The sequence below is a fragment of the Lygodium microphyllum genome, chromosome 12 (genome assembly GCF_053477565.2).
Source record: "Lygodium microphyllum isolate KBCC chromosome 12, Lygodium_microphyllum_v1.1.10, whole genome shotgun sequence".
Lineage (NCBI taxonomy): Eukaryota > Viridiplantae > Streptophyta > Polypodiopsida > Schizaeales > Lygodiaceae > Lygodium > Lygodium microphyllum.
The window spans coordinates 153712012-153736011 of record NC_141146.1 but is presented as its reverse complement, the minus strand read 5'-3'; the positions used below and the strand labels follow the sequence as shown (position 1 = coordinate 153736011).

At 42.9% G+C, this 24000-nt stretch overlaps 1 protein-coding gene across 2 annotated transcripts in view; it reads right to left on the bottom strand.

Moving 5' to 3' along the window:
* LOC148028465 (uncharacterized) overlaps positions 1-22635 on the bottom strand; it is a 120013-nt gene extending 97378 nt beyond the window's left edge. The window contains exons 1-6 of one of the 2 annotated variants that reach the window (XM_087690277.1): positions 22492-22635; positions 5359-5458; positions 4928-5126; positions 4754-4839; positions 2834-2906; positions 2640-2714 (exon numbers count right to left, since the gene is read on the bottom strand). In XM_087690277.1, coding sequence (XP_087546403.1) covers positions 2640-2714; positions 2834-2906; positions 4754-4839; positions 4928-5126; positions 5359-5458; positions 22492-22558 — 600 coding nt within the window. In that variant the 5' untranslated portion in view covers positions 22559-22635. Of the gene's footprint in view, positions 1-2639; positions 2715-2833; positions 2907-4753; positions 4840-4927; positions 5127-5358; positions 5462-22491 lie in introns of both variants that reach the window. The other variant, XM_087690276.1, reaches the window with a different exon arrangement.
* Positions 22636-24000: the final 1365 nt, after the last annotated feature.

Below are 24000 nucleotides of genomic sequence, written 5' to 3'. Positions count from 1 at the left end.
TCTGAAGTCCGTACTTAACCTTTACATAGACTGCATCCATGTTTCACACATACTAATCAACCTAAAAAATCTTAACCTTTGTGTGTAAAATAGGAGACACTTTCTTGCCACCCTCCATAACCTCAAATGAAGCCTTGCCAATGGAACTATGCAATATGGTTGTATGCAAACTCTACCAGTAGCAAATATTGTTGCCACTGTGTCTTCGGCTACATAGCATCTCAAGAGATCTAGTGCTGTAGAGTTAGCCTCTTTGGACTAATTATTTACCTATGGATGGAAGAATAAAGAGAATGTCAACAAGGTATCCATATTCTCAAACAGTCCCTTCCGTAACAAGTTGGTCATCCACGAATCTCACTCATCGATAATCGACCATAGCACGCCATGATACTTAAACACGTGCTACAAAAATAAGTATGCCATTTGATCATCCTTTATCTTCTCTCTCACAGAAATAAAATGGATCTGCTTAGTGAACCTACAAATAATAGTCCATATCTCATATTTCCCTATAAATGGCCTAGAAAGCTCAAAGATAAAGTCCATGCCAACACTCTAGCCTATCAGGTATAGACAAGCGCTATAATAAAGCAGACATCTTTTGCCTATCATACTTTGCTTATTATTGACATACAATATATATCCTCACAAATTGCTCTATATCGTGCCTCAAAGCAAGCCAATAAAAGAAATGCTCCATTGTCTTAACTATAGCATCAACACCTCTACACCCTACATAAGGAGTCGTCACAAATTGCTTTATATCGTGCCTCAAAGCAAGCCAATAAAAGAAATGCTCCATTGTCTTAACTATATTATCAATACCTCTACGCCCTACATAAGGAGGAGCATGACTCTCAATAATCACCTTAGGCCTCAACTAATTTATGACACACGGCCACCCATGCACCATCGTCAAACCATCTCTAAGCACAAAGTGGCCTCTAACAATTGCAAAGCCCATCATATACATTTGCAAAATCCAAACCAGCAACATACTAATATTTCATGGCATCCAACTCACTATGAGATACCAACCTGGAAAGGGGAGGTGTACGACTTCCCACCTAGTTTCTAAAACTTTAAAATTTTGTATCTATCATACCTCAAATATATATTGTATTTCTCTATAAAAGCTTATTCAAATAAAACCTAGCACTAAGCTAAACATTTCAAACAAGTATGCAAATATAAATCATTAGATGTCTATCACCATCACAAAATAATACAAAAGATGAATCAGTATAGGTAGACTATTTGCAGTAGAAAATGGTTTCTATAATAGAATCCGTACTTCCAAGGCCTTGTCCCATAGTGCCTATCAGTAAACCATTTCATTATGGAAGGGCCCATAATATCTCATACTGGGCATCAAATACAATCTCTCTTTACCTTTCGTCTTGCTAATCCTTACCTTTTCAAAACACGGTAATGCGCAATCGCCCTCCGTAAACTACAAGGCACGTCTACGGCGCTTAGGTGACCTCTTTTGCTTCTCTTGAGAACTCTGAAGTGCATACTTAACCTTTACATAGACTGCATCCATGTTTTCCACATATTAATCAACCTAAAAAATCTTATCATTTGTGTGTAAAATAGGGGACACTTTCTTACCACCCTCCATAACCTCAAATGAAGCCTTACCAATGAAACTATGCATTATATGGTTGTATGCAAACTCTATCAAAGGCAAATACTACTCCCATTGTGTAGATCTAGAATTGTAGAGTTAGCCTCTTTGGACTAACCATTTACCTATGGATGGAAGAACAAAGAGAATGTCAACGTGGTATCTATCTTCTCAAATAGTCCCTTCCGTAACAAGCTAGTCATCCACGGATCTCAATCATCGATAATCGACTCTAGCATACCATGATACTTAAACACATGCTACAAAAATAAGTGTGCCATATGATCATCCTTTATCTTCTCCCTCACCGGAATGAAATGGATCTACTTACTGAACCTACAAATAATAGTCCATATCCCATAATTCCTTGTAAATGGCCTAGGAAACTCAAAGATAAAGCCCATACCAACGCTCTATCAAGACCTATTAGGTATAGGCAAGGGCTATAATAAACCCGACATCTTTTGTCTATCATACTTCACTTATTATTGACATACAATGCATGTCTTGACAAACTGCTCTAATATCATTTCTCAAAGCAAGCCAATAAAAGAAATGCTCCATTGTCTTAACTATAGCATCAATACCTCTACGCCCTACATAAGGAGGAGCGTGACTCTCAGTCATCACCTTAGGCCTCAACTAATTTGTGACACACGGCCACCCATACATCATCATCAAACCATCTCTAAGCACAAAGTGAGCTGTAGCAATTCCAAAGCTAATCATATACATTTGCAAAATCCGAACCAGCAACATACTAATCTTTCATGGCATCTAACTCATTGTGAGATACCATCCTAGGAAGGGGAGGTGTATGACTTCCCACCTAGTTTCTAAAACTTTAAAAATTCGTATCTATCGTACCTCAAATATATATTGTATTTGTCTATGAAAGCTTATTCAAATAAAACCTAGCACTAAGCCAAACATTTCAAACAAATATGCCAATATAAATCATTAGATGCCTATCACCCATCACAAAATAATACAAAAGATCAATTACCATAGGTAGACTATTTGCAGTAGAAAATGGTTTCTGTAATAGAATCCGTACTTCCAAGGCCTTGTCCCATAGTGCCTATCAGTAAACCATTTCATTTATGTATAAGCATTCTAAAATATTCCACATAATATGCTTGAAGAGTAAATCCACATAATCCACAGTTGTAAAATCAAGCTTGACAATTTTCACTCAACCTTCTGCTTACTAACAGCTTGACCTTTCTGCACCTCTTCATCCGTACGTCCTTTCAAACCACGCAACATTTCCCTGAGAAACTCAATTCTTATCATAGTAAGCATGAATTCAACAAATTTCACTATGTACAAGGTTGTCACATGAAAGAGGCATGCAAAACAAGAGGACACAGGTTGGAAGAATGAAACAATGAGCAGATCAACTTTGAAGAGATGGTTGTGAAAACTTAGCGCATATTGGATGCCTTGATTTAGGCTCACAGTCTACACCATTTATTAGGCTGCTTTGCTGGATATGATAGACATGCTTGTCACAATTCTAGACTTGCATCTAGCCTTTATAGCTTGATTATACAACCACACTTTGCACACGCACCCACCATTCTCCCATATAGAGAAGCACAGTTACATTTGAAAGAAGATAAGATGGACAAACAGGCATACAACAAGCAGAGATGCACCCATGTAAGATCTATGTAAGAATAACTGCCTGCTAAAATGCATAAACTGACAGACACAAAGGCAAAGATAAACATGCAGGCAGAGATGGAATAAGTTTCTGGAATTACCAGAACGAGACCAGCAGAAATCCAATTTTCTTCCAAACGGTAATTTGGCCTTTCCAGACGTATTTAAACAGCCACTTCAGGTGCAGACCTAGTTTATAATGGAAACAGATATATACACACACTTGCAGGACACACATTGCATATAGCATGTGTTTGCAAGTTTCTGGGTACGTGGCTCATTTGAAGTGCTGCAATATGGCATTAATACCTCTAAATCATAATTTTATTAATTCCATAGGCACCTTCAACGGCCATTTAATGTAAGAAATCTGATTCGTGATAATAAAAACAGCTAGAGGTCTTTTGTTATCGAATTACAAGGCAAATTGCGACACTTTGATCACATTTATAAAAAGAACATGTTGCTAACACTGTAGTAGATAAACGCTAGAGACTCAATACCACCATATTCAGCATTCCAAAACCTAAAATCTTGAAAATAAAAAAGCACTTATAATGCAATCTCAACCACAAAAAATCACACTATTTCTACAATAGTTGCAGTCCCAAAAGCCACAATTCTATTTCCATCAAAGGTTTATTGAGAACCAATACTGTAGCAACTATATCATTACTTGGTTCATTAGGACTGGGAGATGTAGTCATGCCATAGATTTGCAGGACATCTCTACTGCAAAGACTATCTCAGGACCTGAACACAGGTTATTCACACACTCCATGGAAGATGGGAGAGACTATAGTGCATGAGGAGGAGTCTTACTCATACTTAAGATTCCGGAACCTTCTTTTACTTTGAATCGCATAGGATTTGGTATTACAGCCCACCAGGCTGGCTGTTTACTCAACCCTTGTATTAACTTCATAATTCTGATGTATCTTTGTAGGCTATGCAGAGCTTATTTTAATTTTTGCCTTGGGGATGTTTTTCCTGAGGTGTATGTTAGACATTTCTCTTCTTTGAAAAAGAAGATCTGATTATCAAAAAGAGACAAAGCATGAAGTGCAATATAGCCCTTACACCTTAGATGCTTAATTTAAAACATACAAAATCTGATCCAACTGACCAAAAACAATTTGACGACCAATCTCACCAGTTCCACACTATGCCCTGAAAAATACAGGACCGAAACATTTGATATATGCAGCACAACATAAAGCCAATAAAACGAAGTACTAAAATCTCGCTACAAAATGGAAGCAGGGAAGAAGAAAGCAAGCATGAAAGAAAGGATGAGGATCAAGACCCAGAAATTTGACTTCAATTATTTTGGATTTTGCTGATGAGAAGAATAAAGCAGTCAGACAGAAAAATGGTAAGAAATATGGAAAGAAGAGGGAGGAATGAGACATGGGCTAAATAATGAGAGGAGTAAATAAAGAGGATGCTTACTCTTCTTGTGCTTGCAGCTCAGTGTATTCTTTGTCTAGGGCCTCCATTTCCAGATCAGGACTCTGGCGGTGAAAATCTTCTGTGCTCTAGAAAGATTCAGCAGGTGTTCAACATCAGTTTTCTTACATAGAGTTCCTTGCCAAACTGACTCAAGCTCTCTAAATTCTGACCTACCTGGAATTCATGTTCATCAGCTCCATCAGAGTCCCAAACATATGCCTGGTTGCCATTGGCATTCATGTCCTCTCCAATTTGCTCAGAACCCATTGATGAGTAATCATCAAAAGCCTCCTTTCTGCTGCGCTTAATGCCAGCATATTGTGGATCTTCGATAACAATATCTGGGCGAAATCGAAGCCGCCCATCCTGAAACCTGTCAGAACCAAATATTGCACCCCTTGATAAAAAAACATAAAGTCTGAAGGTTCTTTCAATTGTCTTAATCTCAACAGCAATCATAAACTTTAAAATATTTATCTGTAATAAGGATTGTGGTAAAATGGACTACAGTCAAATCTTGTATGCTATGAAATAATTAGCTCCTTGTGCAAAATTTCAAATGTTTAAGACAATCTTGGTGACATAAAAGAAATTGAACCAACTACTTTGTATCTTCAAAATCTGAGCTCTGATCATCCTCATCGCTGCTTTCACTGAAAGATTCTCTACTCTCCTGTCCAAGATCAGACTTTTCATATCCATCACCTGCTATTAAAGAACAAAAATGCAGTGATCAAGATAAATAAATAGGTCAACAGCCTTATTTAAGGTGCATCAATTATTTCTGTCTTCCATTTAACTTCTTCCTGCTGATTAGAAACAACTTTGTTTCTAATACAAAGGCGTACTAATTGGAATACAAAAGTAAAGCACATGTGAGACACCTTTAACAACTATGCTAGACACAGCACATTCTCAGTAAAATATTCTCTGAGCAACACTTATTCTACAATAAATAATGAACAACTCCATGATTTTGGAAATCCTCAATATGAAACTTTACAGTTTTCTTGCTGTGGTACATGTAAGGCACCTGCACAAGTGTACTGACTGTGCAGAAGTGCCAAAGATGCAACTAAACTGTGAAGTTAGGCCACGTAACACATTAGCACTGAGATGAATTGGGATGGTGGCTGATCAGTAATGGGGGCTGAGTGATAAGTGAATAATGAGCATTAGGTTCAAATGACTGGGTGCAACCTCTACATTGACACAAGACTGTTGGATCAAACTTATTGTGGCTGTCCAGTGTCAACCATATTCATTCATAATGACTTCATATAATCTCCAAGTTTGTAACTAATCATCAGTAAGACTTGGAAAGACTTATGAAGCTCATGCTCAGACAATGACTTCACGATTAGCCAAACCATTAAACAAATCACACCTAAATCTCTCTCAAAAGCGGTAACTTAAAGGCAAAAGGATGAACTTATAACCTTGGCTGCCATGGATGGAACAACGATAAAATTACATCGTTTTGATCCATTTAATTCAAGTAAATACTTGTTCTTTTGGACGAGGAAATGCACTCAAATTGTGTATGATCTTGCCTATACATAGCTTCGAGCACATTCAAGGAGATGGTCTCCCCTATGTATGTCCTCCTATCTTCCTTGAATCTTATTATTTACAGCTATGCTTACCAGAATATTTGAATCATAACCCTAGAACCTCATAGTGCATGCTCAGAGTTTGAGGTTTCTCTCTCATATTCATCGTTGGACACCTTTTGAGCATGATTCCACAGAAAACTCCCAAGTAATTGCCATTGCCATTGTTAGGCTACAAAAAAGTAGTCTAAAATTAATCCTCAAAGCATTGGCCAAACTATTCAACCCTTCTATTGTCCCAAAAGGAAACTCATTACATTAAAAATACAATTTTCAGCAGGACAAAAGTCCTGCATCGTACGAAAAGGGACCATTGCACTAGCCATTATCTATCTCATCCATTCTGTCACCATCAAGCCCTATTTATGTGATCACCATCATTTTTCCATCAGGTGCCTCCATCATCATCCTCATTGCCTCATCATCATCATCATCATCATCATCCTCCATCCATAAGACAGGCACAGATGCCCGCTGTCCAACATAATCCCACCGCTGGTTCAGGGTCCTTGCTGCTGATTTCAAGCTGTTCCAGCCCTAGAGACTGCTGCCTAGGAGACTGGCCTTAGACAGCTGTGTTTCAAGGTCCTTGCTGCTCATTTCAAGCTGTTCCAACCCTGGAGACTGTTACCCATGCCTAGGGACCTGCCACAGACAGCTTCATTTTGCTATCACTGCAAGCCATCCTGCTGGTTCAGGTCCTCCTGCAGCTTTCCAACCTGCCACATTATCATCTACACTTGGCACAGCTATATTATTACCTTGAGATTTCCCTCCATGAGAGATCTCCATGCAACAAGGAAGCCTATGGACCACCTAATGAATAAACACCCAACTCTCAACCCACCTTGGCATTTTGTTTAGGCCTACTCCAAATAGTACACATCCTTGACTTTCTTCATGACTGGCATGGTGGAATAGGCTATCACGAGGGTACAGGATCGCCGGATCACACTGATAACCACGGTGAGCATTTCGTATATGTAGTGGAGGTTCTTGCATCATTCCTTGCTTTTAATGTTCGATGGGGCCTTGACAAAAGGATTCCCAAATGAATGGACTCTACATACTATTGTGCCTATCCATAAGACTAGAAACCCTTCTGATCCAGGGAACTATCAGACTATCATGAATGGTCATTTGCTGGCCAAGATGTATGAAGCATTGTTGGAGGTGTCAAAAGTGGGTGCAGTGATGGAAGCGTAGAAGACTGCTGTAATAGACTGCACAATACAAGAGAGGAGAAAACAAAAGAAAACAAAAGAACACTGCAAGGGGAGAACTCAGAGATATGCTTGGGAAATGTTGGGAATAAAGGCCTCGTGCCTTTAAATGTGCTCGGATGTGAACACACCCTTAGCACTTGTACTTATATATATCTATCTAAAAACCTAAATGTACTATCTCGTCATTGTACCTACAAACGGGCTCACTCTCGACTCTGCTCTATCTCACTCTCTCTGTCTTTCACTACGTGTAATGACTGTTTGTCTCGTTCTCCATGCCTAACCTGTCACTACAAACTGGTATCAGAGCCATCAGGTTCTGCACACTTCTCGAGACGTCAAGCATAAGCTGGGTGAGGAAGCAACTGCCAAGGCGACAGTTCCAATTCATGAGCAGGCAACAGGGCCAGGCTCCAGCGAGGAGAGTGTGCGACAAGACCAGTAGGGCACTAGGTGTGCAATGGGCAGCGGGTAGCGCGCAGCCTGCAAACAAGGACTACGCGATAGGCGGACAACTGGCGGGCACATGGGCGACTAACGACGACCAGCAACTGGTAGCAGGCGACGCAATGCATGACGGGCGACAGGCAGGGGACAGCCGCCGGCGGGCCGTCAATCACGCGACCCGCCTGGCAAGTCAACGGACCCGTCATAATTTTCTTACAAAATCAATTTCTTCTTGAAACTCCTTTCCCCCCACTGACCGGCATTCACACGTGGAGGCACAGCTTCCAATTTTCGTGCAATCTTGGCCTAGAAATTTGGGGCTTTTCCCAAATTTGGGGAATTTGATGCAGGAAAGCAAATCTTTAGGGGAAAAGAAATATTTTGTCACCTTTGTCGATGATGCTACACGGAAAGTATGGGTTGACCCTATTCGTAGCAAGGATGAAGTGCTTGACAAGTTTAAAAAATTCTTGGCATTGGCTGAAAATCAGACAGATAAGACACTTAAGTGTCTTCGCTCTGATAATGGTGGGGAATATGTGTTTAAGGCCTTTCAGCCATTTTGTGACAGCAAAGGGATAAAGAGGGAGCTCACTGCCCCTCATAATCCGCCCCAAAAAGGAGTTGCAGAGCGTATTAATCGGACCATACAGAATAAGGTCCGTACGATACTGTCTCATGCTGCATTACACCATGGTTTTTTGGCAGAGGCTGTTGTGATAGCCATTCACTTAATTAATCAGTCACCACACAGGTCTTTGGGGTGGGGGGGGAGTTCCCCAAGAAGCGTCCCAAGAAGCATGGTCGAGCAAGCCACCTTCATATGCTCACTTGAAAGTATTTGACTGCGAGGCTTTTGTGCACATTCGTTAAGAAACACACAGTAAACTTGAGCCAAAGTCCTGTAAATGCATTTTCCTAGGATATGGTGATAAGGGTGAAATGGGGTATAGATTATGAGATCCCGAAAAAAGGAAAGTAGTACACAACAATGACGTGATCTTCCAGAAAAATCGCATGCACAAACAGCCCAAAAAGACTGAGGAGGTCTGTAGGGTTGTATTCCGGGAAGAAATACCTTTTGGACAGCAAAATGTGCCCACTGTATAGCAGCAAATACCTACTGTAAATGAACCTATAAATGCAAGAAATGATGCTGGAAATGATCAGCCAGCTGTTGCCTATGATAATGAGCCACTACATGTGCAGGAACAGCCAGGACAGCAAGCTGTTAATGCTGATTTGCAGGCTGAAATGTCAAGACAACATGCTGAAAATGGAAATTTGTAGGAACAGCCAACAAACAATGACCATTGGGTTACGATCTCCTAGGGCTACTAGACAACCTGACAAATTTGTTCCTAGTGCAAACAATGTGGCTGATTATGTCATGTTGACAGACTCTGGTGAACCATCTTGCTTCGAGGAAGCAATGGACAGACAGGATAGCAAAAAATGGTATAAAGCCATGTTGTCAGAGATGGAATCTCTTGAGAAAAATGGCACTTGGGACTTGGTACAGTTGCCTAAGGGGCAGAAAACACTTAAATGCAAATGGGTTTACAAGATGAAGGTCACTTCTGGTTCCTCACCAAAGTACAAAGCAAGATTAGTTGCAAAGGGGTACAAGTAGGAGCATGGAATTGACTTTGATGAGATTTTCTCTCCTATAGTCAAGATGACTACATTGAGAACCATTTTGGGCTTGGTTGCAGTTGAGGATATGGAGCTCATACAGATGGATGTAAAGACTGTGTTTTTACATGGTGATCTGCATGAAGACATCTATATGCAGTAGCTTGAAGGGTTTGTTGAACAAGGGAAAGAAAAAATGGTATGTAAACTCAAAAGGAGTTTATATGGGCTAAAACAAGCACCAAAAGCATTGAGATAGATAGAGTAAGCCTTTCGATCTATCTCTGAGTATTTTATTGCCAAGAATGTGATTTGCATCACCAAGATCCTTCATGTCAAAGCTGCCATGAAGACTTTGCTTCAATGAATCCAAGGCATGAGTATCCCTGCCAGCAATTAGCATGCCATCAACATACAAAACCAAGATAATCAGGCTGCCATTTGCTGCCTTCTTGGTGTACAAGTAGTGATCCACTTGACTTCTATGAAAGCCTTGGGATTGCATGAATGTATCAAACTTATGATACCGTGTGAAACTCAGTGCAGAGGACAACCCTACATCTGATGATGAGAAGGCTGAAATGGCCAAGATACCATATGCTTCAACTATTGGCACTTTGATGTATGCTATGATTGCTACACGTCCTAACATTGCCTTTGCAGTGGGAGTGGTTAGCAGATACATGGCAACCCCTGGCAAGAAACATAGGGATGCACTGAAAGGTATTATGAGATACCTCAAAGGCACAAAGGAGTTGTGCATCTGCTTTGGAAAGCAAAAGGTATCTGTTGTTGGCTTTACGGATGCAGACTATGCTGGTCATGCGGACTGCAAGAAGTCCACTTTTGGGTATGTGTTTACTTTCAGAGGAGGAGCAATCTCTTGGATCTCCAGGCTACAAAAGTGTGTTGCATTGTCTACTACAGAGACAGAGTATGTGGCTGCCACTGAGGCATGCAAGGAGGCTTTATGGCTTTCACGTATGGTGGGAGAGCTTGGCATCTCAGAGTTACTTGTTCTCCGTTGTGATAGTTAGAGTTCTATCATATTAGCACGGAATCCAGTCTTTCATGCAAAGACAAAGCACATACAAGTGAAGTACCACATCATTAGAGATGTACTTGACAGCAAGAGCATTGAGCTTGTCAAAGTGCATACAGATGATAATCCTGCAGACCTTCTCACAAAGGGTCTTCCAGCAGAGAGCTTCGCTCATTGCCGACAGATGATGGGAGTTGGATAGATATATGTATTTTAGCTTTGTACATACCTAGACTTAGCTGATTCTTTTCTCCTCTTCAGGCACATTGCCTTTAGGTGGGAGGTTGTTGGGAATAAAGGCCTCGTGCCTTTAAATGTGCTCGAGTGTGAACACACCCTTAGCACTTGTACTTACACATATATATCTATCTAAAAACCTAAAGGTACTATCTTGTCATTGTACCTACAAACAGGCTCACTCTCGACTTTGCTCTATCTCACTCTCTCTGTCTCTCGCTACATGTAACGATTGTCTATCTCGTTCTCCGTGCCTAACCTGTCACTACAGGAAATGGAATCCATATACCATATACGAGACAATCGCATATAACAGTGAGTCACTAGTTGTGTAGCACACGCACTGGCTCCCTCTCTCCAAGAGGGCCTGCATTGGAATCTGCAAATAATGAATGATGATACAAACTAAGGAGGGAGGCAAATAAATAGGCCAAAAATATGTCATAAATATGATCAAGGTCAGAAATAAATGCTAAAACCGCTATAAAAATGACACGTAAAAAAGCCTAAAATAACTATAATGCCTCACTGAACCACATGCTCAAACTCACTCATGACCTAACTATACTGCTAATACCCTCTCTCAAAGCATGGGTGATCTGATACAATACAATGATACAATGATAATGACTCATCATAGTCCATACAACAAAGACCACTAGAGTACCATGGATACCCAAGTAGTGGATAATAAAGCCACCACCAAGGTGCCCTGGAAAAAACCTAATGTCGATGTCGATCATTACCAAAACTTGAAAATAGAGAAAAATCATAGCAACTCTCAATATCTGTAAACAATGCCTTGCTATAGTATACATGACCATCCAATCAACAATGCCTCTGAGCATACGTGACCATGGATTCGCCGCCTTTGGCCAGACCGCTAGAGTGTCAATGATTTCAAAACCTATCAGTCGATGCGGAAGGAAAGTCCCTCTCTAGATCCTTTGCACATATATACCTATATAGATGAAGCTCACCAGCCCATCTCACACTCCCCCTCTGGCACTAGAGACTTCTGAAGGGTGACCGCATCACTTGTACTAGAAAGCAACAAAAGGAGGGGCTGCCAAGCCCTTCCCTTGATCTGGAGAATATGACCCTTCCGTGCCTTAGCCTTCACCTTGGCCGAAGTATCTGAGTTCGAATCGAAGGAGGAAAATGACTCAGCAAAGGAGTCCCTATCCTGTTGCTGCTTCTCCTTCTTCTTCCTCAAAGCCGCTACCTCCTTACAATCCTTGCACAAATGTCCCTTCTTACCACAATGATAGCACTGGGCCTTCGACTTCTTCCTGTCACCCCTCTCTGAAGCTGCAAAGCCTCATTGGAGCCACCATACTAAGGTGGCAACCTCCCCTATTACCGCAAAGCCCCTCATGTTTAAGCAACATTGAGGACACTCACTAGTGTCAATGATATCTAGGCTTGCAAAACATTGGCTACTCCATCAAACTTCGAAGGGAGCTTATAAAGCACAGTCTCCACAAGATGGGTCTCTGGAAGGGCGGACTACATGTGACAAAGCTGATCCTGTACTTGTGTAACCCGAAGTAGAATGATTGAATAGTATCCTTCAGCTCGACGAACTTCATCTGTTGGAGCTATCCATAGAGGATAACTTCAATGCATGGTCAAGGAAGCCTCCTACATCTGAAGCTTTGTCCATATCGTGAAGTTGTCTTGCAAGAAGTGACTGCAAGGAGAACCTCTTTAGAGATACAACAAAAAAGAGCAGAATATACACGGGTATCATTGAAATCCCATGTAAGCACAACTTCCTCATGGTTGTCCTAGTCCCAATCATTTGAAAGAGGAGTTGGAGACTGAGGACGCTTAATAGAGCCAGAGACCACGTACAACAATCAGTTTTGCACAAACCATGCTTTCATAACAGCACTCCAAGTTAAGTAATCAAGGCCGTGAAGTTTGTCATCAGTAGAACAGTAAGGAGGAGCCATCTGGAGAGGATAGCAATAGAAGATAAAGAAGAGAGAGAGAAAGAAAGAAAGAAAGTTATATTAACGTCTTCTAAAGACCAAAACTGGCCTATGAGACAAACTGTGATACAACTGATGAGGTCCAGCTATCCAAAATAAAAGTGCTGAATGAAAAGCTAAAAACTGGAAACTGAAAATATGGTGTTGTGAGTGTGATAAGTGTCATATATGTGTATGTGCGTATGTAGCTCTGGTACTCCAGATAATGGCTACAAAAGGGGAACAAATGTCGGCTGTGATAGGGGAACAACTGTCGGCTGTGATAAAGTGGTGCGATGTGTATATGTAACAGATGCAGGGAGATATACTATCCTGGGATGTAGTAGCAGTCGTCGAAGTCGCTAATAGCAGGTGATCCCTCCTGGATGCAGGATGTGGTACATCGGCGGTGGAGAAAGAGCAAACTGGAGATCTGAGATCCAATGTGTCGAGTGTCATCGGATCTCAATCTGCTGTCGATGTAGATCAAGAATCCTCCGGATCTCCTGTCGGTGTGGCTGTGGGGTTCGAAACCCCCGGATCCTCGTACGGCGTCGGGTACGCTGGTCCTCAGCCTGCTGTAGTGTGAGCCCGGAGGTCTGGCTGGAGACTGGTATAGTAGCTCTCACTCTGTCTGTCTGAAAGAACTGTGTAATAGTCGTCTGGGTGGGCCCCTCTCTGACTGGGACCCACTGTGTGCTCTGCTCTCTGATGTGCCATGCCTCTCCCAGAAAACGGCCAAATGATCTCTGATCCATATCAGTCATACATCCCTGAAGTGAGCTGCTCAATGTGTATCTAGATCTCAACTCTGAGTATGCCGGGCATCTGAGAACAAAATGCTCCTCACTCTCCACCTCTGATCTGCAAAGGGGGCATATCCTCTCCTCCCGTGGGATGCCACTGGCTCTGCCACTCTCAATCATAAGCTGATGTGATGATACCCTGAGCTGTCCAATAAGAACTCTCAATCGATGTGGCATATAGATCTGCACATATCTCGGAATCTCTATGAATCCCTGCTCTGATATGCTCAAGAACTGTGTATAATAATGTGCCATCTTCGATGGCAGTGGCTGTGCAGGGCTGACCCATGTCCTCTGTATATAAATATGCCATATCTCCTGTCTGATGACTCTATTCCTCTCAGAGAGAGAGAGGGTGTAAGTGGGAGCCTGAGTATCATATAGAAGAGGTGGGAGTCTATCAATGTCCAGCCCATGTCTGTCAAACCAAGCTCTAGTCTGTGCATACCATGATGTGGTATCCCCCGCTCGAGCCATCTCCTGAGATGCCATATATGCTCTATATGCAATGCGATCTCTGTCCATATCCTGAAATCTGTGTAGGAAGCAGACTGTCTGAAATAATGCCTCGACTAGCATGGGCGGTGTGGCAAGCTCTGCTCGCACAATGTCAAATACAGCCAAATACAACACAGACTACACAAAGTATGAGTTCGGACCTATAGAAGAAGCAGGAAAGTGAGTAACACCTGAATCCTGCATAAGCCGGCGATACCACAAAGGAATCCTAATAGACTCCTCCTGCTGCGAGGGAGACCGAGTAGCCTCCAGAACCTGTAAAGCACCTATCTCAGAAAGGGACTCCCCCGCACTAGGATAAGATAGATCCTTCTCATCTGAAGAAGGCTCCCCATCGAATGGCTGTGGATTCCTAGAAGACTCCGAAGGGGAGGCTGAAGGGGTGGAAGTACTTGAAGAAGAAGGAGTCACATCCGCCAAAGGGGGAAGGGAAGCCAAAGTAGGAGGAGGAATGGGAGGGGGAGGTGCCGAAGAAGGAGGGGTGCAAAGAGGTATCCTAGAAGGAAGTGAAGGGAGAGAAGGTGGGAGAGGGTCCGTCGATGTCGAAGAACCACCTGAAAGAGAACCATCAATCGGATCCTCGGAGGCCGAAGCCTCATCGAAGATCACATCCCTACTCACCTCAATCTTCCGTGTAGTCGGGTCGTAGAGCCGATATCCCTTCGTGGTCGTGCTATAACTCACGAAGATAAGCTGTGTCAAGCTTCGGCTTCCTCTTCTTCTTGTCCATATGGACAAAAGCAGCACGGCCAAAGATGCGAAAGTGGGACACGGAAGGCTTCCTCCCAAAGAAAGCCTCATAAGGAGTCAAGTCCTGCAATGCCGAAGTCGGAGAGCGGTTGCGAATATGCACCGCTGTAGCCACCGCCTCACCCCAAAGGAAATGAGGAAGACTCCAATGCTCCAGCATGGATCGGGCCATCTCCACCATGGTCTAATTTGCACGCTCTACAACACCATTCTCTGATGGTGTATTCGGATGGGAATACTCCACCCGAAAGCCATGATCCCTGCAAAACTGAGAGAAAATGTGAGAAGTGAACTCGCCACCGTGATCAGCTCGTAACCACGAACTTTGGAAGTTGTTTATGTCTCCACAAACACCTTCCACTCGCAGAAACGGGAGTACGCCTCACTCTTGTACTCCAACAAATAAGGCCACACATAACGACTGAAATCCTCCACAATCAGCATCAAATACTTGGCCTTCCCAAGGAAGGCTGTGCCCATAGGTGCGCAAAGGTCAGTGTGAACCAACTCAAGCGGAGAAAAAGCCCTCCTGGAAGCAACCTGTGGGTGAGGCTGCCTATGTTGCTTGCCCCTCAAGCAGCTGGGGCATAAAGTGTGGACAGGAGGGAAATTGGGAAGTCCCTCCACCATCTTCCTCCGAGAAGCCCGTCGAATAGAATCAAGGTTCAGATGCCCATAACAAGCATGCCAAAGCAGCCCAAGCTCGTGGGAAGCCCGCGCAGCCAAGGCTGTGAGCTGGTAGAGCCCACCCTCCTGTGTACCTGTCCAAAGAGCATCACCTGTAGAAGCATCCTCCACTGTGACTGCATCCTGCATAAAAATGACTCGAGTACCTAGCTGAGTAAGACCATGCACAGACAATAGGTTAAAAACCCAAATCAGGTACATAAAGAACTTTGGCGGAAGAAGACCGCCTGTCAAAAAACATAGGTAAAGTCCCCACGCCTCGAACAGGAACTGTAGAGTTGTCACCAATGGTGACAGTGCCCCCTCTCAAACGAAGATCCTGAAGCCAATCCTGTCTAAAGGTCATATGAGAAGATGCTCCGCTGTCCACGAGCCAAGGCTTCGCCTGAATGGTAGAAGCTAGGGCTGTATCCTCCTCAACAAAGACATGCACAAAAGCAGACTCTGTCGTGGCTGGGGCCACCTTGGAGTCCTTCTCCTTGGGCTTCAAATGGGGGTACTTTTGCCAACACTTCTCCTCGGGATGAGTGCCCTTCCCATAGTGTGGGCACTTGGGCTTCTTCTCCTTTGCATCCTTCTTGTCCTCCTCCTTGTCCTCCTCCTTCTTGTCCTTGGCCTTCGCCTTTTGTTGCTTCTTCTTCTTGCCGCCACTCGTACCTGCAATAAAAGCCTTGGTGGAGCCACTAGCACCCACCTCTCTGAGACACTCGTCATGCTCCAAGACAAGCGGGGGAAGTTCCTCCCATAGAAGTTTCTCGCGGGTCCTCGAGGTGATGAGGCTGGTGTAGAAGACATCATACCGGGGAGATGGCGGCTGAGTCAAGAGAATCATCGCCATATCCTCGGAAGAAATCACCCGACCAAGAGAGGCTAGCTCACCTTGCATGTCCTCCATCTTCGTAATGTGCTCCTTCATGGAAGAAGAATCATCAAGACTGAGTATCCGCAACTTCTTCTCCAAAGAAATCTTGTGGGCGAACGTCTTATGCTGGTACAAAGACGCAAGCTTCTTCCACACTGCTGCTGCCGTCTGTAACCTGTGAACATGAACAAGAACCGAGTCGTAAAGACTCATAAAGAGAAAGGAACGGGCTCTAGAGTTGAGCCGATCCCACAAGGCTACACGGTCCATAGAACTTCCATCGGACGAATCCACGGGGGGATGGTCGATGGGTGAAGAAACAAGCTCCCATAGGTCGAATGTATCGAGGATGCACTCCACCTTGCACGACTAGAGGGAATAGTTGGAACCGTCCAACTTGTCTTCCTTCGGAAAGGAAGGGAGTATGGGCACCTGTATCGAGGGAATCAAGGAAGGCATACGGACATCTGAAGAAGCCTTCACCGATGGAACCTTCACTGTAGATGGAACCCTCTGAGATGCATGGACTGAAGAAGGACGGGTGCGAGGAGACTCCTCCCATCGTCAATCACGAAACTCCTGATAATCCCGTCTCCGCTCAAAGGAATGATGTGAAAGAAGCTCATCCTCTGAGTCGTCAAAGCCTAAAAACTAATAAGACATCTTCCAAATCTGCAAACACCAAATACACCAAAGAAATCTTTGCCGATGCCGAAGGATGACCAACAGAAGGGTCACCAACCACCAAAACGCAAGCTGTGGAGATTGAGAAACACCTGGAGCTACAAAACACAATGATGTCTAATGAAGATCACCTAGACAGAAACCGCCGAACACAAAATGCAGCCTGGGAGATTGGCGCCTGCAAGAAAAGGGCCCACAAAAGGAGGAACAACCTCCAGAACAGCAAAACGCAGCCTGGAGTAGTGTCGCTAGCTGTAGGGATGGCCACAGGGCAGAAAACGCACCCAGGAGAGGAGTGTTGATGATGTGGCAGCCTCAGAAACAGCCGCCTGCAGCAAACGCAAGAGTTGGAGCCGCCAGTATGAGCCGCCTTGGCTGTTGGGAAGGAATCGACAGCAGCATAAGAAAGGGATGGTGTCTCTCCGTCGGAGATCCTCCATGCTCTCAGTTAGGCGATGATACCATGTGAGAGTGCGCAACGGAAGAAGAAAACACGAACACAGAGGAGAGGGAGATAGAAAGCAGAGAATGAAGGAAGAAAATCTGCACTGACTGAAATGAATGCTGAATACTCTGAAATGGACTGATCAATCCCTGCACGCAGCCCGAGGCGTCAGTGAGGGCACCAGATCAGGCTGGAAACGAAGACAGAACCAATGCCGGAGTGGGAGAGGAGAGAGACTGTGCTGAACCTGCGAAAACAATCTGTATGGCTGATGGGGGGGGCTGCTATATATAGCCCCCCAGCCATAAAACTGGCCGACTGGCCAAAAAACTGGCCGACTGCACCAACAAGCAGCCTCTAAAGGCTGACTGCCACAAAAAACAGCTACACCTAAACTGACAAAGCTCCTCTGTCTCCTGCCAGACTCTGACAGGAGCTCACAACCAGGAGATGATAGACTGACACTGAAATAGAGCAGGCTAACAGTATATAGCTAATGTTTATTTTCATGTGTTGACTAGGGAAGCTACATTACTACCTACTTTCTTTGTGCAAAAACAGCCTTGGGTAATAATATTGGTCACCATGTGAATGAATGTGAAAACCGAGGCATATGAGCATTTGATTTCCGACCATTGGGAAGTGGTATTGAGTCATCTAACAAGAAAAGTTCCATGTTGTCCTTATTGCACTCATTTGATACAAGATTGAAAGCAAGTTAAGCCTCATGTTCAATGGTTGAATAGGCCTCTATTGTATGGTAATTCTCTAACAAAAGAGAGCATACATTGGACTATTGTGTTTAAAGAACCATCGGCAATTGAAGAGCTAGTCAAAGCCTATTATCTTCTAAAATTGGGAATTAGATGCATTGATGATGTGGTTGATGAGGACATTTGGTTATTATGTTTCCCAACTACATGTTTAGCTCAAGTTCTTGGTATGCATCATTGATCCCTCGAGAGAAAATTTAGCATAATGTTGCACCTTTTTTACCCATGCCTATTGTGGTTGAAGATGACAAAATGATGGATTGAAAATTAGTACATAATACCCTAGGATATTGTCCAATCTCCTTGAAACAAATGTCTTTCATTGAAGTGTACAAAGGTATCTTTTCTATAGCTCAAATTGATAAGCATGGGGATGACTTGTGGCACCTGTATAAATCACTGGGTTGGTGGAAATCCAACAATAGTAAAATTTGGACAAACAAATTGCCTTTGGAGCAAAGGCTTTTCCTTTGGAGATGCATTGTGGTGTCAAGAAAAGTGACGAGATGGCATGCACTCATACCATATCAGAGAGGTAGTAGGGTTTGTGGGGAGACACAATGTACACCAAACACTGAGAGAAGAAAACCAAAAACGAAGAAGACAAAGAAGAGTGAAGAAGATGATGAATGATGAATCACTAAATCATGTTGAATCGATCAAGTTGATACAATAGAGCAAAAGCTCGAAGATAATTGCATTGTCATGGCTGATTAGGTGATAGTATCTAAAAGAAACTGCACTGTCAAGGGAGTGAAACAGCGTCCTTCCAACAAGGTGTCGATGACAAGGGAAAGAGCTGCTCTATGCAGGGAGCGAAACACAATTCTCTAGGAAATGGAATGTCAAAGTAGACACTAGAAGATGAAGAGCAATAGTAGAGGAACGAAACACAATCCTCAAGAGCTATCAGAGATGACAGCAATCTAGAGTGTCTGGAGCTGATGGCAATGTGAAGAAGACCTCCAAAAGGCGTCACAATCAGTTGGACAGCACCACAAACTAAGATATTCGCCAAGGTAGGGGTGTGGACAGCAATGATAAGAGGGCTAAGGCTGAAGGTGTGCAGGGGGAATGATGAAGAATGAATGAGAGAGTAAGTATGGAGTGGAGTGGAGTGGGGTGTAAAATGGATAAATGTCCGTGCCCTATTTATACACATGAACCATTGAATTCTCTCGGGTGGCGCCCCAACTCTCTCGAGTGGCACCCACTGAAGTCTCTCGGGTGGTGCCCAAACACTAACAAACATACAAATAAACCCTTTCTGGGACAATAAATGGAAACCAAAATATGAATTAAGGTAATGAAATAAACTTAATGAATGGGTTTCACAACAACCCCTCTCATGCCCAAAAAGGAGTGAAAAAGAGGAGAGAGAGAGAGAAAGAGAGAGAGAATAAGATCCACCCAGGAATCCCAATGCTCCACTTATAAGGTAATGAGTAGTGAAGAATAGAAGACATGATGAGCTGATAGAACTCGAAACTCAACCTTGAGAGAGAAGCCACAAGCTCCATTACTCCATGTTGGATGGTATACGAAGGCCTAGCCACCATGCCATGGCTGAAACATCCAAAGCCCCGAACTGGGAAGAACTTGTACATCCTAGGTAGCAATGAAAATAAGAGGGTGAGATGCCATAGAGATGTCAACCACCCCAAGAAGGAAAAGGGTTGTCGACAAGGTGTGTGAAGAACCACAATATGAGTAGGAACCCCCTCTAAAACTGAAAGAATGGGATCCCCCTCGAAAGAAGCAGAAAAATGAGCCCCCTTGGAATCCCCCTCGGTGAGAGAGAGAAAATCAAGAAACTCATGGATCACAGCCTCTAGAAGTCTGAAGACAAAAAAAAGGCTGCAAGCAATGCCAAAGTAGGTATTTGGGGCTCTGATGGAACAAAAGCTAGGCAACTCCCAGAGACGACCTCTCAAACCTAAGTAGAGAAAAAAGTGGAGCAAGGGGTATCACACGAAATCTCCTTGATGTTTGCAGCAGAGTCAGTGTCCATGAAGCAAGTCAAAGGAGGTTAGGAAATAGATAGCTCCTAGGGAGCCATGGATTAACAACAGCAGCTTCGGCCTCTCAGTGGAATGAGCTACGAAGCCAAAGGAGTAGTAGTCAAATAACCATTGTCTCTCAAAGGAGTAGAGGCCAAACTAATGAAGTAGTACCCAACAACCATTGTCTCTCAGAGGAGCGGACTGTAAAACCGGTGGCCGCAAAAGCCATTGCACCCAAAAATGGGTGGGGAAAACTGCCGTAGTGCATTGCAGCGGTCTCCAAGAGGACTTATTGCCGCGTGGGATCTTAGAGCCTCCATTTTCTTGAGAGGACTTAGGGCGCATAGAATGAGTCTTATTGCCTAGAGGAGCATAAAAATCTAATAGCCAATGCAAAATTATGTCTGTGGCCTAAACAAGTGAGGTGGCACAAGGAGTGCCGAGAGGTAGATGCATATACTCCGATCGGGTAAGGAGCAAAGGTCGATGATGACAATCTTCACTGGTATAACTGTTCTTGCCAGAGGAGGTGCACCCAGTGATCGGGCCTTCTATTTTTGTAGAGGCACTAATGTGTAAAACCTGTAAAGGTAGGGTGGATGGGAGAAGAAGATAAGGGCATCTTCTAATGATGTAGCGAAAATAGGGAAAAAACTAAGAGTGTCGTTGAACCTGCAACCTTTGTTTTCCTTCTCCGATGAAGAGGATCTTTAGCTCTCTAAACACCTCTACTCTGAGACCATGTCAAGAAAAGTGAGGAGACGGTATACACTCATACCATATCAGAGGGGTAGTAGGGTTTATGGGGAGAAACACAGTGTATGGCAAACACTCAAAGAAGAAAACTCGAAAACTCGAAAGAAGAAAAGTGAAGAAGATACTGAATGATGAATCAAAGAATCATGCTAAGTGAATCAAGCTAATACAATAGAGCAAAAGCTCGAAGATGACTAAACTGTCTAGGCTTGTCATGTGGCAATATTTGAAGGAAACTGCACTATGAAGGGAGGGAAACACAGTCCTTCAGGCAAAGGTGTCGATGACAAGGGAAAGAGCTGCTCTATGGAGGGAGAGAGACACAATCCTCCAAGCAGTGGAATGTCAAAGTAGACATTGGAAGATGAAAGGCAACAATAGAGGGAGTAAAACGCGGTCCTCAGGAGGTGTCAAAGATGAACAATATGCTGAAATCTCTCCGAGATAATGGCTGCTATCAAGGTGATTGCTGGGCAGGCACCTAGAGAAGAAAACACAAGAATATGTAACTAAGATCTCTCCATGTAAGTAGCTACAAATAGGCGACTGTTGGGCAACCCTTCAAGAGTGAAGAAAACATAAAAGCGCAAGTATCTAATGTAGGGCTGATAAAGAGGATGTAACCTACTATAGATGGCCTAAAACTGCTGCAAACACAGCCTCCATAAAGTGGCTGATGGCTGACAAGTAACTGAACTTAATGAATGGGTTTCTCAAAATGTGGGAGTGTTCCTTGTGTGATGAAAATTGGTAAATCATGGTATTGCTTCCTTCTATTGCTATAGATGCTTCCATGCAAAAGAGACATTTTCACATTTCGAATACTTTTTCTGCCAGCCTAGAAGATTTTCCAGAGGGATCTCTCGTTATTCCCTTATCTTTCATTGGGGCAGGGATCTCTCATTATTCCCTCTTCGTTCATTACATCAGATATTGGGCTCTATGGACTATTTTGGACTCATAGGAACCAGCTTTTATGGGTGATCGGTTATTTCAACCCTTTTATGCCTACTTTTGGCTTCCATTGCGGCAATCATTGCATGATTGTTGCCACTCCGATGATTTGGATGCTCCAGCTATGGCTGTGGTCTTTAACCTTTTGTTTCAAAAAAATTAAAAAGCTTCATGATGAAGTCTATTCACCTCGTATGGTTTTGACTTACTGAATTACAGGACAGTGGAGTGTGTTTGTGTGTGTACACTAGATCAGAGCATTGGTTTCACTCAAAAGAAAAAAAAAAGAACGTGGGGGGGGAGAGACAGACAGATAGACAGACCATTCGTGTGTTCTTCTTCCTTGCTGTAATGTCGCCGCCGCGATACTCTTTTGTTGGCCTTCGTCATCGTCGGTCTTCTCTCTCGAGTAGTAAACGAGGGTGCAAGCAACTATTGCACGCTGCTCTTGCCTTTCACCCCTTTTTTTTCAAAATAAATAAAGAGAGTTGATTTTTTCTTCCCTGAAAAAGCTAGAATGGTGCCTATTGATACAATTACCCTTTACGAAAAGAAAAGAGAGAAACTTTACAATAATAATTTGGATTTTCTTTCATAGAGCCGAGTGGCCAATAGGCATAGACAATTGGGATAATGAGCCTACATTTCTCCACAAAATTAAATAGGAGCATGGGTTCGTGTACTTGGTAATAAAGAAAAATGGCGATCAATCTATAACTTCATATACTCTGTAATTTTAAAAAATGGTGATCATTAAGTCTTGTTAGTTGTTGAAGAAAGCTTGATGAGTATGTTGCAATTATCAAGGGCTGAGATTGCAAAAAAACTAATTTGTGTGGGAGTTGATGGAGCAATAATTATGCAAGGCCATCACTCAGGAATTTGTGTCCGCATACAAACTTCTATAGCGCCTTTCATGTTAGGAATTCATTGTATGGCACATAGAATGAACTTGGCCTATAAAATAGTTGATGAGTTTGATAGTGTTGCAAAGGTGGAGCAATAGGTCAGTACATCTAGTAGTTTTTTTTGTAGGAGTTCTAAACGATATTTAAAGTTCCAAGAGATGGCAAAGGGTTTAACACAGGGTAGAAAAGTATTGAAGCATGTGAATACAAGGTGGATTAGCTTGTACTTGCCAGCTAGGAGCACACAATCTTGCATACACAAACTAGCGCACAATCTTGCAACAAGAGGAAAGCAACTTAGCAACAAAACTTGATTGAGAATGAGAATACACATATTTTGGGTAAAACGTATGGTTTGAGCTTCTCTATTTGGCCAATCTTTGGGGCACACTTTTTAGTTGATTTGGCTTGAGATTGTTATCTACTCTATAGATACTAATTTTTTTCTCTCTATTTGTGTTGATATGTTGACATGGAAGATGATTGATCATCCATGTACTCTGAAGATTATGGATCTTGTTATAAAAGACAATAAATCCTCCATAATAGCCTACATGGCCCACAAATATTGGGAAGTCATTGTTGACAATAGCATATATGGCCTAAAGATTTCATGCATGGCTCAAGAATCCTTCGACATCCTTGTAATCAATCATGCATGGCTCAAGAATCCTTTGACATCCTTATAATCAATCAAGCTATGCTAGTATAGAAGACTAAGAATCTTGGCTAGTGAGATACATGACCCATGAACCTCTTGAATACATTTATACTTGAACATTGAAGGTAGAAGGAACAATGATTAGTAGTATAGGATTGATGTTAGTTAGATGTAAAGCTAGACACACTTGACCATCAAGGGAAGAAGGAACAACAATTATATCTTCCGTGAAAAATAATAAAGATCCAATACAATGGAAGATT